We start from the raw sequence: 25079 nt of genomic DNA on the forward strand, positions 1-25079 counted from the left end.
CGGTAAGAACTGGTGCAAGCAAACACCCCAATGTCACAAGGGAAAAAAGCAGCCTTTGCCCAAGGCTTCACTTTCTTCTCTCCTCTCTGCTCCACTCAGTGCTTATCCCACATTCAACAAGTTCTCAAACCAGAGGAAAGCCTGACTCACTCCCTATCACGGTCATCAGTCATCCATACACGTGGCTTTGGTCTGTGGAAAAAGAAACTGGTTTAATTTTCCAATAGTTTATGGCCAGATATTCCTGCTGGTAAAAAGAGCTGTGAATCTTTTACGGGGGCCCTTTGCTCCTTACACATTTGTGCTTTCAGCTCCTTCGCCTGGAACAACTCCCAGTGGAAACCCCAGTGTCTGCAGGACAGACACAAGGCATCAGAGTAGCTCCACCCCACACCATGCAGCTTTGCCAAAGCATTTTGTCCCCTTTCCCCATTCACAGGGACAGACAGACAGCACCCCTGGGACCAACAGCACCAGCAGCACCAAAATGACTCCTCCCCCTGGGCCCACATTTAGGAACGGGGTGGCTGTGGGCTGTGACTGAGCTGCTTTCCGAGGGACCCAGCTGGCACCTCTCCATGGGCACTGGGGCTGGAGAGAGGTTGGAAGATAAAAGGCTGCCCCAAGGTCACGGTTAGGGGAACGAAACACCTGTTCAAATGTCTTTGATCCTACGCAAACACCCCGTTGGAAAAGCATTGCTGCACGCTTTGAGAGCTTCCTGAAGAGCAAACCCACCTCTTCTTGGGCACAATAAACACCCAAGGTTTATAACAGCTGCACAAGGCAATAAATATGGAGCACAACATCTACAGGCACCATTCAATGCAACGTTCACGTGCCACAGCAGGATTTATTCCATCAGAAAGCTTCCCCACCAGCTAGCAACCCAGTGAGCTGCAGATGGAGCTGGATGGTTGCTCTCACACAGCTCTATTGGCATTTCCTGGAGGGACCCACACGGTCATGCTGCAGGCATGCCCTGGCCCCTCAAGAATGGGGTACTCAGGATACATGGGTTCAGTTGAACTGCATGATGTGGCTGTATAGGGATGGGACCAAATCCAAACACTGGTTTCCATGTGAGCTGCAACGAGTTTTCACTTGGCTCCTCCACTATAGTCACCCAAACACAAGCGCCTTAGGGAAGGCTGGGATCTCAGCAGGGTCCAGACAGACGTGACCCAGCCTTTGCATGACATACCCCAATGTCCATATGAAAGCTCACCAAATGATTTCCATACTCAGGCTCATTCAGAGTACTCCAAGCTCCTCCAGTACAAGCTACATTCCTTGCCTTGTGCTGGTTTGAATTCACTCGCTGGCATAAGCATCCCCTGAACTCTGCTGAGCTGCAGCCACAATGGAGAGCCCAGGCCAACATTTTTCTGGCCATACAGACCAGGATGTGTTTACCCAAAGCTCAGGGAAAAGATTATGCTTTTATTTTAGCTCAGAAGAGAGACCAAGGGGTCTCCTTTAAGTTAAGGATGGTATAAATAGAAGTTGAGTGGAAAGAGCAATGTACAGCCAGCCAGGGAAGTGCTCTGTCCAGGAGAAAACCCCAAGGTTAATAGGGACCAGGGTCCTGGCCCTGAGCTTTCTCCTGCTCTTGTACACTGCTGCCAAGTCTCTGACAAAGAAGCTGCGGGGATGGAAAGAGATCCGAGGGGAAAGAAGACTGGATGTTGGAAAATAACCCAGGTGACTAATGCACACAGGTTTTGGGGGACATAAAGAAAATCAGTGTCTCAGAAAAGCACCAGCAAACACTGGAATGAAACTGCTTTTCACCCAGTGTCCTGAGCTGTCAGGAAAAAAAGAAAAAGGGAAAAAAAAGAAGGCTTAAAGCACAGCCAGTGGCACCCACAGCCCAAGCAAGGCTAAGTCACAGCCCAGGAGCTGCAGCACAGTCCTGCTGTTGCTAGACTTGCTGTCACCTGCACAATCCCCGCTTTCCTCTCCAAGGCAACACCCATCAATCTCCCAGGGATGCTCCAGGGCTTAGCAACTCTCTGCGAGCCCCCGTGGATGTCCTGGTGGAGTGACTCGCTGCGGAGCAGAACATGATGATGTTTTCCTTGCTGGATTAATGCAGCTGTCACTGCTCTCATACAAGTACTTGCCACCTGCTGCAGCAGCCTCGTAAGGGACCACTGGCCCGGAGAAGCCACCCCTTACCCTGGCATCAAAGCAACTGCACGGCATGAGCCACGCAAAGGAGGAGGAGAGGACAAAGTGCATCCAACAAGCAACATCTCATGCAGGAGGAAAGCCTCAGTGCTGCATGGGCTGGGGTTATTTGGGTTTGCTATTGGCATCTTTTACCACCACAGTTTACTCAAAGCCCAAGATTCAGGATTCCCAGTTTGCATTTCCATGCTTACACTGGCACTAACTTCTTTCACAGCATTTAGTGCCAAAAAAACCCCATGCAAGGGAGACATGTGAGAGCAGGTACTGGGCAGTGGAGCAGTTCAGCGTTGCATCAGCGGCCTCGGGTTATTTTTACAAGGAGCACAGAGCACACACTTGGCTGCTGCTCACCATTAGTCTCCCAGGGCCAAGCATGGAGGAGAAACCAGCTTAGTCACAATGCTTTGGAAAAGGGTAACCTCAGAAGGGGGAATGGGGCCTCTCTGCCTGGAAACACGCCCATCCAAATAGGTTTCTCCAGTTTCCCATCTTGTTGCCCCAAGGCAGAGGAGAGAGGAAGGGATCTTACTCTCCGTAAGGAAAGGGAAAGGGATATATATTGGTATTTTTGCAGGGGTTTAATTATGCGTCAGAGGGATGTGTCTGCATCATGGGCTCATGCAGTAGGATATAGGGCATCCATCCTCAGCCTGGGGATGGAGATTTGGGTTTCTGATATCCCTGAGACATGGCTGCATGCTGCTCCATCCACTCCTTCCTCCCCAATGTCGTTTACTGAGTGCTGTGAGTTTTATGAAGCACTTCCAGAGCCAGTTTCACACTGCAGCCCAGGCAGACATACTCTGAGCATCCCCACAGCTTTTTCCCAGCAAAATGAAAGGAATCTTTAAATATTTAAAAAAGCCAATTTCCCTTATTTTGATGTAGTGGTGTAGTTTATTATTAAGTAAAACATCCAAAAAAGCAGCAGTGAATTACTCTATCCTTCATAGACTCACAGGAAATTAAAGCCCCATTACTGGCAGCAGTACAGGAGAATGGTGCCTCCAGGTCCCAGCTCGGACCCCTGCCCTATCACACCACGCACATCACACCTCTGGATGGACCCTTCCCAAGAGGAGCTTAAAAACACCACATGCAAATCAAAAGGAGGTGTGAGACAGGTAAACGCCTTGCAGTTCATCAGCAGAGATGAGAGCAGATGAGCTAGCTCAGAGTCTGCTGTATCCAGGAGGGAAAAAAAAACCCCAAAACAACCCACAAACCTCCACAGCAAAATCCAAGGATACAGACTGGAACAAGTGTGCTCTTGGCAGAAATTCAGAAGCCTAATGAGCTCACTGGGACCTGCTAGGAGATACACACATCTGTCCCAGGAACACCCCAAAAATATCTGGGGTTCACCAGGTGATCCCCAGTGGGAGCTGGGTTTTGCTCAGATGTACCCTCCCCCCCCCGAGATGTGACTGGGACATTGGCAGAGCTGGGTCCCTGCTGATCTGCACCACAGGAGATGGACCCACAAACATCAGGCACACACCCCTGCCTGGGGCATTTGCACCTCTCCTCTGTGCTCCAGGTTACGTCAGTGTATGAAGTCTTTTGTGCTGCAATGAACCTGAATGATTGATGCCATGGTGCTGCTCCAGGCAGCTTTTTCCCAAGGACAAAAAGGCATGGGAAGGGTTTAGAGGATATGGAAAGAGATCCCTGGGAATAACATGACCTGGGAGGTGGTTCCTGGTGGCCCTCAAACAGAGCTCCATCACATCTGGAAGCATCAGAGTTGAATGCAGGTTATGGGGTGGAAGAGCTTCCTTTTTGCTCAAAGCAAACTTTTTGGTAGCTTACTTGTTCCAGACAGCAAGTTCAGGGAAGCCACACAGCTCCCACACTCCCAGGGAAGCTGTTAAGATGAAGATGTCCCCATCAGGAAGCTCTGTGAACCCTCCTCTGGCCTTACTGGAAACCATCACTAAGCCTGGTGATTCACATTATTTGTCTTCAATCCAACCCTAAGCCCCGACCAGGAACATGCAGCAGTGAAGAAAAACACCACAGGAGATGAGCCTTCAGCTCCTCCACCACACTACCACCTGTATCCAAACAAGATGAAACACAGACAGAAACAACTCTTTAGGAGGAAGCCCATGTGTGGGGTTTCAGGAGGACTCGAGGGAACATCACCAACTACAGCTCCTGCTCACCCTATGGCCTGTGTGGTACTTTGCAGAAGGAAGGTATTTCCTCTGAAGGTGCAGATCCTAGATGCTTGCAACCCACTCATCTTTGATGCACGACATGTCACCATGACTATAGTGCCAAGACACACCACACCAAATTAGATCTGTGCCAGACTCCCAAAACTACAGGGAGGGAACTGCAGCACATGGGGACTAAGAGTTCAAAAATCCCCCAAGATCTAATGCCACCTAAATGTCTTGTGATCAGGGGCTGGTAGCTTTGGTCTTCTCTCTTCTTCCTCTTCCCCCAAGGCATTTTGGGAGATCAGACATTTCATACCTTTCTAAGCCCCTGCTGTCCTGCAAATCAGACACCAACAATATAGCTTATTTAAAAGAAAGCCTAGGGAAAGAAACCTTCATTATCCAGAGAGCCACTGGCCACCATGCAAAGTCATGTTTACTGTGGAAGAGAAGGGTAAGAGCCTGCCTGGGATTTTAAAAGCCCTTATGCTGCTGTAGCTGCCAGTGAGCAAACAGGGATGAGAATTTTCAAAGCCCTTGACTGTGCTCACAGAGAAACCTGCTCACATCTGAGCTCAAACAGCAGCCCATGGAGGCTGTGCCTTTTTGGGAACCTGACCTTGGAGGCCCAAGCCAAGGACTCTCTCGTCATCTGGGGTCATGATAAATATCACTCAAGGATGAGGAACAGTCTGTTACCCTTGTGAGGCAGAAAGTGTCCCTGATGGGGTAAGGCACAGAAATACAAAGTGGCAGAAAGGAGGAATAACTTGAAAAACAAAGTGCTAACATCCAAAGTACTAACAGGAGGTGAACATCACTCGATCAGCTGGAAAGCCTGATACTGTGGAATCAAACCAGCATCTCTTGGTAGAAAGACACACAGGCATGGCAGTAACTAAGAGGCTTTTCCTCTGGAACTCAGGGAGCTCCATGCTCCCATCAGAGTGGTTTCCCAAGACATCACTGTTATGGAGGGCTGATGAGACCACGGTACCTACCGGTTTAGGGCAGTGGATGTATCTAGCAAGGCTGATGATCAAGTCATGAGTGATTGGATCCACCAGGTTTCGAAAGCTGGCATATCGATAGAGGACATCATCCAGAGAGGTCGACTCCATTCCTAAATCCTGCAGAAAACAGGGTAAAGGAGCACTATGAGATGTGCTACAAAAGCCAGTGCTAGTGTGGATCTTACAATTAGCCCACATTGGTTGTCCCCATGAAGAACACAGGAAGAAAGTGGTCCCCACCACCACCCAACACAAGGAAGGGACACATGAGCATGTCACCATGGGGAAAGCTGTACTTCTGTGCTTCATCTGCTCTGCAAAGAGGTTAGAGCTGCAGGATGAACACCCTCATGCCTCTCACAAGCCATAAATCCACCAAGCCAACAGCATGCTTGCAGCAAGGTAAATCAAAGACGACTCCAGTGAACATGACAGCTTGATCAGTGTGAAACTGGAGGATAACTACAGCATAGATGGGCTCTGAGTCTGCTGTGCATGGGGAGGAAGGAATGAGCCTGAAATTCCAGCAAGGGAAGCAGAAGGAGAAATTGTGAGGGGGGGGGGGGGGGGGGGGGGGCGGGAGGAAGAGTGAAGTGCTGGACCAGATTGCCTGGGGAAGAGATGGAGGCTCTGCTGTTGGAGACTGGACAAGGATGTGTCAGAAACAGTTCGGACTGAGCTGATCCTGCCCTAGGGATGGATCACAGACCTCCTGTGGTTCCCTCCAAGACTATTTTCTAAGATTTTCAATCCTTAGACATAATAATTTGAAGAATCTTGGCAGAGACCTCATCATTATATTAAATATGTTGGTGCACAGAGACAAGGAGGGGAAGGGTTATATATAGTGTACTCCTTTTACTTCAAATATTTTATCACCACTATGCTTTGTCCCTCAGCAGCAGCTGATCAGGGGACAGGACAGCACTCCTTTCAGATAAACACATGTTGCAGTGAGGTCCACCAGCAATCCCACAGAATAACTATGCCTCCATCAAGGAGATGTGCCTCCCAGGTCTTGTCCAACACCAGAGCTCCAGGAGACTTGGGCTTATCCTACCTTATTGGGTGAGTTTGAGCAAGACATTTCTCTTTTGCTTTTTATTTCTGACAGGAATAAGGTGGTTTGTATTTCTCTTCAAAGGCCTGCTTCTACTTTTAAAGAGTGAAGCCCAGAGGCAACACACGCAAAGCACTTGGTGCTCTGGTCCTCTCCTTAGGGAAAACCAACCAGCTACAGGGATGAAATATGGGAGGGGACCCTGAGGACAAGGGGTGCTGTCAGGTGGAGCCATGGAAAGTGAAACATAAAAGTTATTTATAAGGTGCCAGTAATAGGAAGGTGCCTTTTGGCCACATGGGAGTCTCAGTCTTGCTAAGTGACTCAATAAAAACAATTTAAAAGTGTCAGACACACAGCACAGGGCTGGGACAATCTTACTCACTATCAACTGGCAAAAAGCAGTCCTCCCTGGCTCTTTATTTATAGTTTTGACTAACAACTTGTTATTTGTTGAAGATTTTGCAGAAATTTGTGCCACAAGGACATCAGAGCATCTTGTGAACACAAATTGCACTTATCACCCCCAAGTCCTGACACTCAGCAGCGATACATGCAAAAGGAAGGCATGGCATAGAAGCATTATCTCCCTTACAGAGCTGGGCAGAGCAGCTTGGTGAGATGTTAAGTCCTGCAGATGTGAGAACAGACTCCACCTCGAACCTGTGCTACAGCCAAAGCACTGCAGCTCCCAGCCCTTGCAGTTCAAACAGTTTTTGTGATTAAACAAGAAGTAGTGTGGTAGGATTGTAGGAAATAAAAAGTCAACACAGCAGTAAGAAAGCAGCTTTACATGGGCAGAAACTTAATTAATTAAAGAATAAAAGATAAAGAAGATAATCACAGACCTGTGTAACTAACCCCTGTGTACATGTATGTTCGGATTGAGACCATACAGAAAAATAGAAATACAATTCAGGAGCTTCAGTCATCAAAAATTCATGATCCTTGTCAGTCCCAGGCCACAGACAGGGATGGAAATATGTGGCTGAGGGTGGGGACTGTCCCCTAAATCCTGGCAACACTTTGCAATTCAGTCAGCTTGTGTGGGGTGTGTGGGTGTTTGAAAAGCCCTCAGCCAACCGTCCCCTGGCTGATGCCCCCCAAGTTTGGCTGCTCCAGGGTCACAGCCTGCAGCTCACTATTGCCAGCCACACATGCAATTTATTAATAATTTCTGTCCAAAACTTCCCTGTATCCTGCCCCTAATGTTTTAATACAGCAAATACAAGCCAAAACCACCTTGGCACCCTGCGATAAATTGGAGAATTTCCTGAGCTCAGAGATGCTGCATCCCCAGTGAAGCACCTATTCCATTTTAAGGTGCTGGCTCTAGGAGTCAGTGGGTGCAATTACAGCTCATGTCATAAAAGGTGGCAAGTCTGCAGCGTACTGGTTTCTTTTAGAGGCATCACAACACCACCAACTGAGTGAACACTGGCTTTGGTGATGCTTTGACTGCAAGCACCATTTGGTAGCAATAAACCAAGGCAGTTAAAAATTCCACCTGTGTGGAACTCTCCTCCCTTGCCAGGAGCACAAAAAAGGCCCAAAATAACAAACCCAACTGGTCAATGCAGACACTGGTAGCAAATATACTTCATTTGAATAAAATAGCAGCTGAACCGATTTATGATCTATTCCCTGGCTTCTGCCAAGTTGGCACTTAAATTAAAAAAGAATTAATTAACTTCAGTGTTGAGATCAGGAGCTAAGATGAGGGTATGCACTGTGTTCCCCAGGAGCAGCACTGTGACAGCCAGGCCAGCCCACCAAGGCTGCTCCAGCTTGGTTGGGTTTAATCAGGCCAGAAAAAAAACTATTCCTTTGTTCAAGACCACCTTCTTCCTCATATATTCTGCCACCACATAGAGAGTGGTGAGGGGCTGGAACAGGCTGCCCAGAGAGGGGGTGGGTGCCCCATCCCTGGAGGTGTTCAAGGCCAGGTTGGATGGGGCCCTGGGCAACCTTGTGCAGATCCTGGCCTGGAGGTTGGTGGCCCTGCCTATGACAGGGGGTTGGAGCTCTGTGATCCTTGGGGTCCCTTCCAACCCATTCCATTCTATGATTTTATGATCCACGGGCAACTGTGCAGAACCACGTGGGTTCAGGAGCTTGGGCTCCTTTGCAAGAGGGGAAAAAAAGGGAGAAATAGAAATTGTGCAGATAATGTAGGGCAAGGAGGTCCTCAAAACAATTTCCTGCGCTTTCAGGACGAGAAACACCTCTCCTAACAGCAGTGTAGATGTTATTCCCAGACTGGTAGAGCTCAACATTAGGGTTAAGCAAACATCAAGTAAAAGCTGGGTTTGGTCCACGGTCATATGGCATCGTTGGCAAATGCCATGCAGTACCAAAGGAGTTAGTTTTGGTGGCTTGGTAGAAGTAATCCTGCACACACAGGTCTCAACACACGGATTAAACCAGGTTTAGCATCATGCCACTTCTCTTTAAGCATCTCAAAACTCTGACAGTTTTCTCCTAAGCAAAATTAAAACACAGAACCAATAAATCAGAGAATTTTTCTTCCTGTGTCTCTTAGGAGAGGTTACATTTTTCACATGAAGTATTCCCTCTTCCCTCCTGGTACACATTTTTATGCACAGATGTCTTTCTCAGCTGCTCCCTAAATCTCTCTGCCACACCAGCATTGTCTCTTTTCCACCACATGTAATATTTTAAAGCCACTCAAGGCCGAAACTTGTTCAAGGCCAAGTGATGAGCTCATCTGCAATTTAATAACTTAACACCAGTTCATGCTGTCAGCAGCAAATCACGAATCACTAGCTTTGGAGAAAACGCCCAGCATCTGGCTCAAGTCACTTGGGCTATTTTTTTCCAGCACATTCCCTTTTCCCAGGGGATCTTTACCTGGATAGCAAGTACAACTTCCAATAGGTAGGGCATAAGGGTTTAAAATTTCAGTATTTATGAGGTGGGCAGGACCATGGCTTTCTTGGCACAGGCTGGAGGGGTGTTTTTCTAGTGTGCACCCAAAGTCCTGCAGCGCTGAGATGGTTTGGGAAGGTTTCCACATGTCCATCAGGAGAAGGAGAATGTCCCTGCACCCCTGAGCCGCCTCAAGCCCTGACATCCCCACAGGCATGGGTAGGAGGAAACCAAGAGGACGTTTCAGAGCAGCACATGTGGCAGCACATCTTCCCCTATGAGGCAGTCAGCGCTCACGCCCAACAGAAGCGCCTGAACGCGACCCAAAGGCTGCAAGGGGATAGCAAAGCGCCAGGGAAGAAGCCGCTGACCTGATGTTAGGCAGCTCCCTGCAACTTGAGTTGCTGCCCCTGACTCAGTCTTCCCATGTGCCTACTGCTGAGCACGTCAGCTGAAGGCCTGCTTTGCCAGGCAAGACCAAGGAGCAGGGAGGGGAGATCACTTTGAGACTCAGTAGAAAAGCACGAATCTTGCTCAATTCCCTTTGCTGCCCATCCTCCCTGCTGCCAGCAGACTTCCAGTAGAAAAAAAGTAATGCCTCCCTCCATGGCAGCCAGCAATAGAAACTTCCCAGCTACAGCCATGAGAGAGGTTAAGAGAACCTAATTATTTTGGTAAAACACCCAGCCAGGTCCAGTCACAGTCAGTCCCGCAGTGCCACAGAGACGGTGACATGCCTGATGCTTTCCTCAACCCAGGTCCCTTCTGCAAGTAACAACCACAGAAACAGCCCTTCCAGCTCAAAACCAGCCCAAACTCAGAGTTCCCCATTGACTTCCCCAGACCAACACTACCCAAGCGATGCCGTTTTCCCAGTGAATAAGGAAAAACAAACAGAAGGCATTTGGGAACAGTGCCCCCACAGCTTATCTTTCCCTACTGCTTGGTAAAACAACTTATCCCCCTTCTACTACCTGTCAAAAACACGCAGTGCAATAGCTAACAGTCGAACAACTGGCTTTTGAAGCTCCAATTTGTGCTTCCTGAGACGCAGCATCGTGTAATACTCTCCCAAGCCACAAGGAGCCATAAACAACGGAAGTCAATCCCATTTTCGCTTATTAAACAATTTATCACTGCAAATTGAATTGCAATTAGAGGCAAATTTAGCAGGTCTATGTGAGAAGTCATATGATAAAGCAGGTTATGCTGGTGCTGCTTTCATTAACGCAGAGCGAATGCAGTTACCGGCTGCCCAAATGAGGTTACTGTGTAAAATATCACCCCAAGCTCTTGCAATCACATAAATATCCTGGTAGTTGCTATTTTGGCCAGCACCTCTTCCAAAAACTGGTTCTTACTTCCACTAATAGCCAGGGCAGCATAATGAATTCCCAAGCAGAGAGGCTGGTATTATAAACAAGGGTCAGGCATGAAGGAAGAGAAGGATTAATATTGCAGGCAATCAATCATCTGCGGCAACTTATCTGGGAGAAATGACTTCACGAGGTGAGCATTAGCAATGCAGTGATTAAGGTCAGCTCAGAGAGAGACAAGCATGTGAGATGTGACTCAACAGCAAGCACACTGTGGGTTGCTCAAAGGCGACGGGGTTGGTTTTCTTGGCGGAGGGTGTATTTAGATGCTCAATCCCCACGCCTTGCAAAGTACCCCCTTGAAAACAAGCAGGCAAAACATTTCTTGCTTTGATCTTTAGGATATTCAACTCCACCACAAATCCTCCAATATCTGGTTGACTTATGAGGTTAGTAAGCCACCATAAAACTTGGTATTTATGGATTTGCCAGCTGCAATCGGTCACGGCTGGCCACAAGGTCTAGGATCAGTCTCCACCTCTTTTGCACACGATAAGCCCTTCAGCATTTGTTTCACAGCTAAGACCTTTGGTGCTGCTTTGCTTTCCTATGAGATAAGGCCATGCAATGTGGAAGTGCACCGCTGGAAAGACTATCTGCCTGATGCATTTGCTGCAGCCTAACAGCTCCAGTCATCTACATACAGCCCCTATAGACGATGTGTCTGTATGTTGCAATAAGGTGTGTTTTACACATCCTATAAACAGCTTAATTCTTAACTGGGCATCCTAAGGAAATAAGGCTGAAATGGTCATGGTGTCCACTCACCTCCTCTTTCCCAAACAGCTTTTTAACACAGGAACCAATTTCACAGGTTGAGAGAGGAGTGAAGCATCTGGAAGGTAATGATGTTCCAATTGGGTTTGGGGAAAAAACACCTCAGCAATGCAAAGATGCACCTTCGAGAGGGCAGGCAGCACTTGGCAGCCACGTGTGGCTCAGCCGTGACCAGGCAGCCGGCGGTAGGACTGGTATGTCTGGATGAGGCACTCTGGGAACCTCCAAACAAGCCAGCAATTGCTGCTGCAAATTTCTACATCTAACCCACCAGAATGGTGCAAAAAAAGTGTTCAAATATGTGGGATGTTTTCTATTTAAGAGAGCTAATATTGGTTTGGAACCAACGATTGCTCATTCAAGCCTCCAGTGAGGTTGCAGTTAGAGAAGAGACTCAATGTTTTGGGGAAGAAGTAAGCATTTCCCTGGCAGACTGACTCAAATAATAAATGGTGGCAGTTTGAACCCCCTCCAGGAGGCTGGAATTATAGAAACTCAGAGAGATGGATTAATGGGCAGGGATATGATGCCGCCATCCAGATAATAAACAACTGCAAAGAAAAGATTTGTAGAAGAATGCACTGCGTTTATTTTAATCTGGGAGACAAATGCAATTACCCCAATTGGAGTTTGGCCAGACCACAGCTAACAGACTTCTTCAGAAAAGGGCCTGTGGATATTTAATGAGAAGACATAGCCTCAGCTACCCATCCCATCTTGACTTACAGAGCCACTGGGATCCCAGCAGAGAAAAAGCTTGGGAACACCTTCTGGGGAAGGTGACTCTGGGATTTGCTTTGAACAATTCAAACAAATTAAAATTGCCCATCACTGCCTTTAACACAAGTGTTTGTCTTAAACTGACAAAATATTATTCACGCATCCCTTGTAGACCTGCCTGCATCTTGGTTTCCTGTCCAACCCAGTGTGTCAGGCTGGGGTCATGGATGGGTCTCCAAAACAAGCCAGGATCCTGCTGGCCACACAGAGCCTGCACCACATGGCTTCCAGTGGGACTTATCCTTTATTCCTCCAGCTCCCTAGATGGAGGAGTGGCAGCAGCAACCTCAGCCCTACAGCGCAAGAGCATCTTTTTCTCTGCACCAGAACACTGCCAGGCAGAGTGATCCCTCATGGTTTTTCTTCTGCAAAGGAAAGACAGGAGGCAAAAAAAGCTGAGGATCTAAGGGCAAGACCTGGAGGAGGCTGTGAGCAAACACACCAGTCTCTCAGGTTTATTGACAGCTGAGTGCAAGCACCACAGGGCCACTCTCAAGGCCTCCTCACCTCCTGCTAGCCAACTACACATTACATGGGTAAAATCCAAAGAAAAAGGTTAATGCATCAACCCTGCAAGACACCCACCCTATTAACTCTGCTCTTGCTCCCATTAACAACTCCATGGTGAAGCATTAAAAGGAAATATGACAAATTTAATCAAGCATCTGCCATTTCCATCCTCATGTGTCTGCTCAAAGAGCTTTCTGGAGCAACCCAGATGTCAACTGGAGCATCCAAACCACAGGTCAGAAGCAGAACTTCAATTTATCATCCTTTTTGCTCTGTGACTGGTGCTTTTGACTATTAAAGGCAGTAGGGGTCACACAGGGACTCCTGCCCTAGCACAGGTCAGTGGCAGCTCCCCAGGATAAAGGCTATGCAGCTCTCACCCTGCCTCCCCACGTGCAAAAGCCTACTTCTTTTTCCCCTTGAAAGAAAAAAATATCTCCAAGTTCTCTGCCAGAAAACGCACTTACAGGACAGGGCACATCTCATCTCCTGTCAGGTAAGGATCCAGGCTTGTCACCTAAGCTCAGTCTACAGTCAGTTCCTATGAAGATGATGATTCATCCTATTCTAAAGCCAGCTGGGCTGAGTCAGTCTCTGGATGTGGCTGTCTCTACCAGTTATCTGCCAAGAAAAGCCCCTCTAATTAGCTTATCCTAGACATTTAATGTTTAGGCAACTGGAGCAGGAAAATCCCACTCACACTGCTCTCACCTTGGTTTTCCAGCACAGCAAGCACAGAGCTCTGCGTGGCTTTTGTACCCACTCTTCCAGCCAAAGAACAGCCCCATCTGTTTCACAGCTGATCATCCATCAATACTAGTTAGGTTTTTAAGTCTTGCGTGAGGCCCCTGCTGTTGTGCTGGAGGTATCTGGGAGCTCAAACAATTCTGGTCCTTACAAGGTGACAGTAGATGCCTTATGGGCACTGGAGACTTTGATTTGTGCGTGCAGATACGGCACCACATGTTCCCATGCACTGAGCAGTCACGCACGTCTTCATAGTGAGTATTTACAGGAACACACACCAAAAAAAAGGCAGAACTGAGATCCTTGTGGGAAAGGGGAAGAGGTTTCCAAATAGAAGACGACACTGTCAGAAGGGGAGGAATCACTTGCTTTCATAATTTCCACTGCCTGTTGGAGACAGCCCTGATGTCTGGGCACACAATAAGCCAGCGATTCCTGATACAAGAGCAGCATTCACAATCACACATCTTTCCCTGTTTGAAATTACAGACAGCTCTCCCTGTGCACACCACAACTGACAGGAGTTCTTGGAGTGACACTGAGTCTATAAGCACTTCATGCAATCTGCTCCTTATCCCTCACCTGCACAAACTGAATGTCATTAACACTAATGAGCCAAACACCCTGGCTTTACACATCCCTCTGCCAAGGGAAAAAAAAAAGTCAAAAAAATCTTGACTTAGATGGCCCAACCTTAATAATGAATCAAACAGGCAACAGGGCTTGAGCAACTGTGCTGTCTGTCCATCCTTCCACCCCTCTGTACTTGCCCAGGTAACTGTGTCAGCCACTAAATTATGGGAAAGGGGCAAAAGTAATTAAGGTCCTGTAAGTTTTGGGGAATCAGCATTGGGGGAAGGAAGAGACCGCGGTAAGGGAAGGACCAGAACTTGGCTGTGGTACACTCCACACAGCAGCAGATGGATGGACAGGAGGACAGATGGTCTGCAGCTGGGACAGATGGTCCACAGCTGCCATCGGGGTTGCCCAGTGCTGAGACCACAAGGAGGACACTGGGAGAAGCTGGATTTTCCTAGACCTGAGGTTTGCCTGGTGTGATAGACAACCAAGATCAGTCTGCGGGAAAGCCAGCCTCAGCTAGCCCTGTACTGGGCACCATCCTCTTTTCTAAACAGACAGGAGAAGAGGATTCCTCACCTCTCACTACACCCTGCTGTGATCCAGCCACTGTCTCCAAGTTGCCCTGACTTCACAGAACAGCACAGCACGAGCTGCCTGGCTCTGGCATCAGTTGTGTCAAACCCGCCCCCAGTTAGCGGGAAAGCGGGATTTAATGCCTTGGCCCACTTGAGCCCCGTCCCCAGCAGCTGCCACCATGAGAGGAGCAGCAGGTCAGGACGGGTCTCCTTCTGATGTACAGCAGTGCAATCCTGCCAGCTGGGTGAAAAGCCCTCTCTGAGCACAGCGTATCCAGTTGCTCCAGGAGAAGGCAAACCCACCGCAGCCAAGGACAGGAGCAACTGCAAATCGCGGCTGGAAAGTCACGTTTGCTCTTCTACCCATTCAAAGCGTCACTTCCTGCAGATCTCCCCGCTTCTCCTCATCCAGCTGTTGCAACCCAGGGACGGGAAAAGAAACCTGATGATTTCAGGGGATCAGTCAGGTCTGTGTTAGTAGTGCTGCCAAAAATGCTGGGATGGGGATTATCCACACCTATGTGATACAGGGGGTTGTGGTGAACAAATCTGCCAGGCTGTGAGCATGCATGTGAGTCAGTGGGAAACACTCCCACATCATCCCCAAGTACTGGAAATCGCAGACACATCACACTGAACCTGCAGCATCAATAATGATGTTACTATATCACTGGGAAGCCTCCTGGACCCGCCCCCAGTGCCCAAAAGTAATCAATCTGTTACCGCACGTACAATAAGACCTTGCAATCCAATAACTGCTACCTAAAACCTGGTTTCACTTCCAAGCCCTGGGTTGATTATTATTGCATTAGCTATGGAGGGATGTATTGTAACTGCTTGGAGAATGCTAAGCTCTACTTCAAAGGGACTGAATTTCAGCGGTGGGAGACTACACAAACGCTTCGACAATTACTTTGGGATCCTTCAAAGCAGATAGGTGCTAGAATAAAACCTAAGATCTTATTGATACAGGTGTTATTAAAAATGAGCGTCAGTGACTCCTCAACAGAGCTCTTTTCCAGAGTAGGTTATTTAAGAGAAGTAATTCAAGACATCTTTGAGAGGGAGAAATACTCAATTAACTCTTTTAACCGGCTGCCACGGAATAATGTGAAAGTTACAAAAAGATCATTTAAATGAACACACTGAAGCAAAAACGTATCAAGCCTTTCCTTTTGTACCATTTAGATTACTGCAGGAGCCTGAGTCAGAGCAGCACAGGGATGGAAATGGGTTTGGATAGCTTGTGGCAAGAGCCAGACACCGCAGCATCCACTGCTGGCATCACCCAAAGCCCACTACATATTGCCATGCTCTTGGGCTGCCATTGGTACCTCTGGACAGCAAACACATGGCTGAACCACAAAATCAACAAGAACTGTGCCCCAACAGGCAAGGCAATGGGTATGCTCCTCTCCCATCTTAGCCCGAGCACCTTCTCCTTTAGCTGGGCACTGATGGGTCCCTCACACAGGAAGAGAAACAAGAGCATGTGCGGCGTGTCCTGCAACAAGCACAGCGCTGCTCCCCCTCCCCAGGCACCCCACGTTGGTCCTGCTACTGCCCTGAGGCTTCGTGCCCTCCCTCATTCCTCCCAAAACCAGAGTTCTGTCTCTTCACCCCCCATTCAACAGTGCACCCAACAAACAGCGCTGGTATCTCCATGCTGACCAGGTCTAAGCACCAACTGCCTGAAAGCAGCTGAAGGAGAAATCTTGATTCCCTGATCCAGCCCAGGTCTTCTCATCTCAGTCTTGGTTTGCAGGCACACGAACATTTTAAATCTGGGTGTTTTCTACCAGCAAACAGAGCAGAAACCCTTTACAGCTACCTCACTTAGCACAATAATCTGACTATGTATCACTGCAAGAAGACACATATTAGAGATTTGTACTGTAAAATCTTACAGGAGAAGAAGATATTACTAGATTTTAGCTCAAAGCAAGAGATGACAAAATAGGGTTGAACTTGACATTGAAATAAACCCTCCCTGCTCCTTTTCAGCATTAAGACTCATCCAGAGTTAACAACAGCCTAGTCCCTATCAGGGATGAAGCCTCTTTCTACACTTGGTATCTTCTCAGTGGTTGAAAGTGGCTTCCAGCAAAGGAGCAAAACAAACAAATCCCACAGCACCAAACTCATTCTCTTACTTAAGACAGAGCAACAGGAATGGAATAAAAATAAAGGTTTTCACAGCTTCTAACGCCTTGCCAAGGCGGCCAGCATCCTACAAGTAATTAATATGGACAACATGAATTTCAATTCTTTCATTTGCAAATCCAGCATCACAGTTAATCTCAAGCACGGACAAAGTCCGTTAATAAAGCAGATTCATGTAATGGGATTCAAAGCAATGGCAAATCAATACAGAACACGCTTGTGTGCTAGAATAATCTATGCTTCGCATAATAATCACTGTAATGATGTGTATTTATATGGAGACACATTCAAGACCAGCCCAGGCTGCCTAATGAGCTTGGCGGGGTCTGTTTCTCCTGTGGCCGGCACTGGGAATGAATGGCTGCTGAAGAACTACCCAGCAGCAAACCTGTGCACAAAGCAGGGAGAATAAACCAGGGAGGATGCTGTTTAACACAGAGGGCTGGTTCTCCTCACTTCACCCAAAAAAAAAGAGAAAAGTTATGTAGTTATGTAACAGACACACTGTAGAATGAGCCACGTCCAGCCTAGGGAAAAGTAGGGGTATCACCTCCTTTTCCAATTAACTCATAATCAAGCCTGTGAAACTCCTTCTTTGCAGGAGCTGTGCCTAAAAGCATGAGACACCACGGTGATACACAACACGAGAGCCCTGTTCTCTGGGAGATGCCTTCCCCTGAAGCCCACCAGCTGCTGGTGGAACCTCTCCCCTGTCCTCTACTAAAGGCTCCGCAGTGACACAGCGACCCCAGCTCATCCCCTCTTTCACTTAACCACTGCCCCACTCATCATCTGTGATGCTCAGACCCCTTGTGAGGTACGTGCAGAGTCGTTGCCTGAACAAACCAGAGAAACAGAGCATGAGCAAGCTCAACCCACACCCCCAGACTCACACACACTGCTGCCTTCTGCCTTTAATGACCACATTTGCCAGCACCTTTAGTTGGGAGGCCACGGTTCTGCTCTCCTCCTTCTCCTTTGAGATATCTTATCTCATGCTTGCCAAGTCAGAAAACCACTTAAATACCTGATTAACTGCAAGCACATGTTTAAGTCCCACTGAAGCCAAAGGGCTTTGATTAGCAGAGCACTTAAATCAGATTTTTGCTGAGCAAAACTTCTCTGCCTCTGCCCTCTCCACACCAGCCCCTTCACTGCAGCACAGGGTACAACCTGAGGAGCGTTGGCCAGGACAAGCCACGGCCACCAGCTTGCCAGAGTGAAATGCAGCCCGAGATGAGCAGAAAAGCATGTAGCACAAAAGCAGGCTGGAGGCCCTGGAGACACAGGGAATTTGCAGGCTGGGCTGGGCTGAGAAGCGCTCTGCCCTGTGAGAGCCACTGCACTGACTCGCCAGCAAACATTTCCAGTAAGTGCTGTTAAGATCCTCCTCTTCATTTCACCACACACTGAAGAAGGGATGAGGGTGGTGGCTACGAGGGATGAGACAGATTAACCCACACATGGCCAGAGACCCCTGCACTTGGCCAAGAACTGAAATTCATCCCGGGTTCCTTTCGTGGTGATGAACAGACACAGAAGATGAGCAGCCTCTCTGCTGTGTTCCATGCCTCTTGCCCTGTTTGCAGGCTCTGGGACCTCTGCTAGGGGGAAGAGGTGCTCTCTGCACCCTCAAACCCACAGCAGCACCCCCAAGCCAGGCAGGCTGGGGGGAAGCAGGGAGAAGCAAACACATCCCCTCCTGCCTCCTACTTGGAAAGGCAACAGTGAATCTTGTACAGCAATAAAAGGTGTCAAAGTCCATCCCCTCCACAATTAAAGATGGAAACACTTCTGCTTTGTTTCACTGTCAGGGCCATCTTTGATTTCCCAGAGAAGACACTGGCAGTGTGCACCAAATGAACTTGGGGTGACCTCGACAGAAAACATACCTTTGCCCAGGAAGTTCCTGTGAAGGAAATTCAGCACGTGATGGTTTTAGGGTGGAGCGATGCCTTCTGGATGATGGCACCCTGTGAGCTGACACTCGTGTGATGACCACCTCCTGCTCACTTTGCAGGAGGCAGACTCATTGAAAGTCTGCTGCTTGCACTGCTGAGTCACACTGGAGCTTGTGCACTTCCAGCTGATGCAGTGCAGGCTTCAGTACAGGTTTTTACTTCTTGCAGGAGTTTCCTTCCTCCTGATTATGAGTTTCCTTCCACTAGTAGCTTCTACCCTACCTCCACTGTTAGGATCTGAGATAAGGACTGAAAGGACCACCAGTCGGTCCCAGTAACAAGGTAGAAGGCAGCTCTAGAAGAGGGTTACAGTGGGATCGTAATTCCTGTGTCAGCTCCTGTTCTGCCTTCACGTCCATGGGAGTTTGGCTGTGCTCCAGGCACCCAGGGTGAAAGCCTGCACTTGTGTAGCTGGTTCTCACGAGTTCAGTATGGTCAGAGAGCCCAAGACACAAGAATGAAGTGGTGTCAGCAGTGAGCTGTGGCTCACAGTGCTCCGTTTTGCTGCACCAAGTGAGGTCTGCCATGCCCTTCGTGTGTCTCTTCCTCCTCCACCTGGGGCTGATCTGCATCTCCCAAACACTCAGCTCTACACAAATAGGTTCCCTCTTGAGGAAGGCAGAACCTTGGCACCAGCAGAGAGTCACTGTTTGCACAGAACAGGCACCACTGACTCCACCACGAGATATCCTGTCTGGAACCTGCCAAAGCAGAAGTTTCAACTGAAGGATGGAGGTGCCCAACAGGCTCCAGGTGTTTGCTGGGCTATTTCCCTATTTCCTTACAATGTGATACCACCCCAGGAAGCGTCCCCAGCCAGAAGTAGAGGCCAGAAATGCCAACAGTAACAGAGTACCCTGCTAATCCCTCGTCCTTCTCTGCGGGTGGTTGAGCCTTCCCGTGAAAACTAAACTAGACCCCACGAAATGCTATGGCCAAATAATATTTCCACAGGTGCTAGAACAGCCTTTGGCTTGAAATTCTCACCACAGCTCTGGCATTACAAGCCAGGAACATTTCTTTTCCAACTTCAAAATAGCCAACACTAATATTTTTGACCACCAGTTTTTCCTGAAGTCAAGAAAGAAGAACGCCCGAAGCTTTCAGGGTGCAGGACCAACTTCTTAATACCATTTTCCAGATACGACTGCAGGGCTGAATAAGTGCTGAAACCTGATGCAAGACAACGAGCTGAGCAAGAGCTAAGCCAGGATGAGCTCATTGTGCAGCCCTATGCGATGCAGAGCCAAGCTTTCCCTTCCCTGCTATGATCCCACCGAGACGTCCACAACCCTGGCCTGAAATTCTTCAACTGGCCATGAAACAGCTGATTCCAATATCAAGACAGCACTGAGACATGACTAATAGAGTCACTGGGCTGGTTTCCAAGTGTAGAAGCAACTGGCCCATGGTGAACCAGACACCTACAGCCTCACACACAAGATGTGGGTAAACCACGGCACTCGCAATGGGCCGGAGAGGCATTTCACACACAGTAACACCAAACGAGTCTTGAGACCTTCTTGCCCCCAAGAAACACCAGGGAATCATGCTTAAGGGAAGACTCCTTTCCGTGACATTAAACAAGAAGAAAATAAACGTGTTTCTCTCTGAAGATACCACAGGCTGAGCCAAATCAGAAGTAGAGAAGGTTCAAAACACCTACTTCTGAGTGCCACGGGCTGACAAGCAGGCTCAGTTTGCGTTATCGCTTTCCTTTTTTCCCCTTATCTTTCCTGACATGCATGTTCAGAAAGAGATAACCAGCAGGTGCCCCCAGCTCTCCTCATGGCTCTGTCACCTCCAGACACCAGAGTCCCTGGGACTCTCCCTGCTCCAGCAGACTCTCCCCTTCCCCTTTGCTAAAGGGATGCTCAGATCTTCCTGCACCTCCATCCCCTCTACAAAGCAAGTGGGATGGATGCATGATGTGGGTTTGAAGGGATGGTGAAAGCAAAGACTGCAAAGTTCCCAGATGCTGCAAGAAGGGACCCACGAGACCCCACCTGCCTTGCTTTCTGAGTGTGATACACCTTTGCTCTTCTTCTATTAGAGCTCAGCCCTTGCAAACCCTTTTGGCCAAGGTGACTACACCCAAAAAACAGCTCCTTTTGTTTCACCGAGGGCTTTCTGCCAATCTCTGCTCAGGGCTGAGCACAGCCCAGTGTCAGACAGCAAAGTCACATCTCTCCCCACACTTGCTGCTGTGAGCTTCCCCCATATCACTGCCCCATTCCACACTTACTTAGCTGCCCTAAGAGTGGAAGCTGGGTCAGGCCAAAGCAGCACGTGAACTGCACACACACATACACACAGAGAATTTCATAACCCCCAGGTCCTACTCCAGGACCCAACCACAACTCCAAATTTTCCTCCTCCCCCCCCCCCCCCCCTTTTGCTTAGTGTAATTCACTCCATCTACCTAGCAGCACAGCCTGGAGCACCTGAGCTGCAAGTCAGCCCTGCAGCAGCATCCCACCAGCTCACAACAGGTCAATCACAGGTGAAGTATCTGGAGATGGAACCTGGTCAGCCTTGGGTCCCACCAGGACTTTGCATGTGGTGCTCAACAGCAAGATGTCAATGCTACCTCCTGCAATCAGTGGAGGTGGCACTGTGAAGTGACCTCAACCCGCAGAACGGCCTGTTCTTTATTCCCACTTTTGGGATTATTTCAGGATTCTGTATTTTTGCTCCAGCACTGTCTCCTCAGAAGGGAGGTCACATAAGCAAACACAAGTCCCTCTAGAAAAGACAGCTGATTTACACGATGTGGCAACACTAAAAGAGAATTTTTTAGAAATGGCTTGCAGGAGAGGAGTTCAGCTTATTCATTTCCTTTGTGTTGGTGGAGAATAGCAGCTGATGGGAAGGAGATGAAAGCACCCCAAGCAGAGATTTCTTACCACATTTCAGGGAGTTAATATCATCAGAAAACTGCTTTACATCTGTTTGAACAGGGATGGAGCAGTTCCCCGGAGCCAAACCTTGCGCTGGTGCAGACGGGCTGAGCCTGTCGCTTGCCCCGTGCCAAATTCTCCACCCTCCTCCTCTGGACAGCAACAGGGCAGGAAGGAAAACAGAAGGAAGGCCAACCAGCCCCAAGCCACGCATGGAGAGCATGCAGGACCTTTTCTTGCAGTTCAGCATATCCACCTAACGACCAGTGTGCGTTCTGGAAAGTGAACTCATGGTAGAGTTACAGCAGCTGTTCCCCATGTGGGACAGCGACCTGCTGTGCTGGCTGCTGCGCACACACACACACACACACACACACACACACACACACACACACAGTCCCCTGTTGCTTACGACGTGCCCATCCTAAAAGCTGGGACACGATGGAGTCCTAGCAGCTCTCAGCACTGCTGACACCCTCATCCTAAAGCAATAAGGGAAGAGAGAAGAAATGCCTCCTCTGGCATTCATCCATGGAAAGGTCTGGAATTTTATACTCAAAAAGGAGATGTCAGAAAGCAGATGTTGTGCGCACAGAGTTCAAAGACACCTTTTTCCCCTGCTTAAGCCAAAGCAGTGAAATAACTCAGCTGAATACTAAAAGCATGCTTGCACTAGCAAGTCCCAGGGAAGAGGAGCTTTCCCTAAAGTGAATCCCTGCACACCCTGATGGGAGCAGTTCCCACATTCACTCCTTTATGCAGGGACACTGCGACACAGAGGAACTTAGCAAAGACAGAGTCCCCGGGGCTACACCACCCTGTGAGGACCTGCACATTCAACACAGCATCATCCCTCGTTTTGGTCAGAAACTGGGCTTTCACCTATGTCCATCAAGCACTTACTTGGGTTGGGGTCATTCCCAAGCCCATTACCATGCAGACATCACAGCCTCATCACAAACACCACCACAGAGTCGCAGAAGGACCCTGTCTGCATCGCCCACGCTGGCGATGCTCAGTGGTTTAAGGGCACTTAGGTACTTGGTTGAGAGCTACACTTGTGATGTGAAGAGAGGATGAAAAGCACAGCCTCATGCTCAGTGAGAGCAGGAGGAAAGGGCAGCAGGCACTGCTCCATACCTGCAATGAACAGCGCTGTGCCCAACACTCTTCACTCCCCTCCAAAGCTATCAAGAGCAGCCTGCTGTTCAGACCAGCTCTGTAAATTGCAGCCCTCCACTGGGCAGGCAGCCTGCAATTCCCATTAGATGGCCTGACGGGTTGGTAATGGCACACATAATAATATATTGATTTTGTCTGCTGTATGAGATGCTGCCAGGCAGCCCAAGGAAGGGAATTGCCAAGATGAGGGTTTCCTCTCAAAACACCCTCAGGAAAATGGGATGCCGATTGGGAAGTTAAATGGATGAGACCATCAGCTGGGGCAAATTAACTCCACTTTTGCAGGGTGCTTCAAAAGTCTCCCATCCTCCCACCCCAAGACTTAATCAGCGCTGTGATTTACACCACGGGAAACTGGGAATCTTGTCCCTGTCTTACAGGAATATGTAACTGAAGAAAGGTTTGGGGGTTTAAGGGAAGAAATTAAGTCTTTCCCATGCTTTATCTTACGTTTATGTGTTTCGTTCCCAGCACAAGATTTTTAACTACTTGGTAGAGCAGAGGCTGCTCTGGGTTGGGATCTGCTCAGAGGTATTTGGCTCAGTGGGAAGAAGCTTGGAAAGTAAAATCTTTCTTGAAGACTTTTGTAGTAACTTCCCTCTCTGGCACCAGGGAATCTGGATGCTCCTCTGAAGCTCCATCTTGGCAGGTGCCTCCAGAGTGGGGGTAAGCAAGGTATGGCAGCTACAGGGCTGAGATACTCCCAGATGGCCCAGTCTCCTCTGAGAAACCCAATGATAAAGGCACTTGGCTCAGTGAATGGTGAACCTTGCTAAGGAAGAGGTAAGGAATGGATTGCACAAGGATTCAATTAAACGACATTAAAATTCAATCAATAATGCTATTTAAAATAGCTTTAAGCATTAAATACATTTACTTTAAACCACTCATTTCAAAGAAGCAATTTAAGGTGATGCCAACATGTAGTCATGCTTAATATTAAACAGCTTATATTAGGTAAGCAGGACACACTGGCTGCCAAAGCTTTAAGGAAAGTCCCTGACGAAAGCACAACCAGAGAAGACTGAAGCACAAACACAGCTTTGGGAGAGCCTGGCTCTCTCACAAGGATGAGGAAAACATCATCATTTCACCTAGTTAATTCACCTAGTCCAGCTCAACACTTCACTTCAAGTCAATGACCAAACCAGGGTGTGATGAAGAAACTCGTGTTTTCCAATCTGCAAGTAAAAATACAACCTGAGATGCCAAGATCATTAATTATGGTGGCCAGAAGTGTAATTCGTTATGTTCAATTAACACTCCAGTTAATGAATCAACTGGTTTTAAATGTAAAATATCTTTGGAGATGTTTACTTTGTCTGCCCTACATATCCAGTGTATTTTGAGTTTATTAACTGATCAAATAACACAAAACCACCAGTTTTCTGTGTCTTATACTCTTGTTCTCATCTCCAAGTAACTTGAGCCAGAAATACAAAAAAGAAATAAATAAATCAATCGTGTAAACCCAAAATTCACCGTTTCCCAACAGAATAAAAACACACAAAGTTAATCACCCAGCCAAACAGCTGCCTAAATAAACGCCCCCAGATACACCAGGCTCCCTGCTCTGAAAAGGAAGTATCCAATTACACCAAGCAGAAGCAGCTTTTTACAACCAAACAGGAAAACATCATCTTTCTTACAGAACAACCAAAAAAAAAAAAAAAATTTAAAAAGTCCTACCCACAGGAAAAAAAATAACCCACTGCTCAAATCAAGATTCCCTCCTTGCTGGTCTTGGCTGCAGGTCATTCACACCCATGTTCCAAATTGCTTTGCACTTTCCACCTTTGCCCAGGAAGCCCACAGCAGCCATCGGGAAGGAGGTTTTCCCCAAATCCCATCTTCTTCCAATCCTGGAGTGGGGAAGAGCTGTATCCATGAGGATGACATGTATGGAAATACATGAAGTAATGCCAGCATCACGCAGTGCTTTGCTAGCTCTGTCTACCTGCCACCATGGGTCAACAGGGACCTTCAGAGAAGGGACCATCACGGACAAGCTGTTGGGATGGGTTTGAGTCCTGCAGAGATTTGTGCTTTGCCATCCTAATTTTGGTGAGTTCAGGCTGGACCAGGGCCAGGGGCTTATTCAACATGAGCAAAGCCCCTCAGTAGGTGCTGCAGCAGACACAACACAACCATTGCACATGGGAGTCGTGGCTCTGCCCCAATGTGCTCTCTTACCTTTGGG

General features: G+C 48.2%; 1 protein-coding gene across 1 annotated transcript in view; it reads right to left on the bottom strand.

Moving 5' to 3' along the window:
• The window catches only part of LRRC75A (leucine rich repeat containing 75A), a gene marked incomplete at its 5' end in the record, with an annotated part of 88965 nt that overhangs the window by 53938 nt on the left and 9948 nt on the right, over positions 1–25079 (bottom strand). Inside the window, one exon of the mRNA XM_084273002.1 lies at positions 5366–5494. Coding sequence (XP_084129128.1) covers positions 5366–5494 — 129 coding nt within the window. The remainder of the gene's footprint in view (positions 1–5365; positions 5495–25079) is intronic.

Source organism: Gallinula chloropus (assembly GCF_964237585.1).
Source record: "Gallinula chloropus genome assembly, chromosome: 19".
Classification (NCBI taxonomy): domain Eukaryota; kingdom Metazoa; phylum Chordata; class Aves; order Gruiformes; family Rallidae; genus Gallinula; species Gallinula chloropus.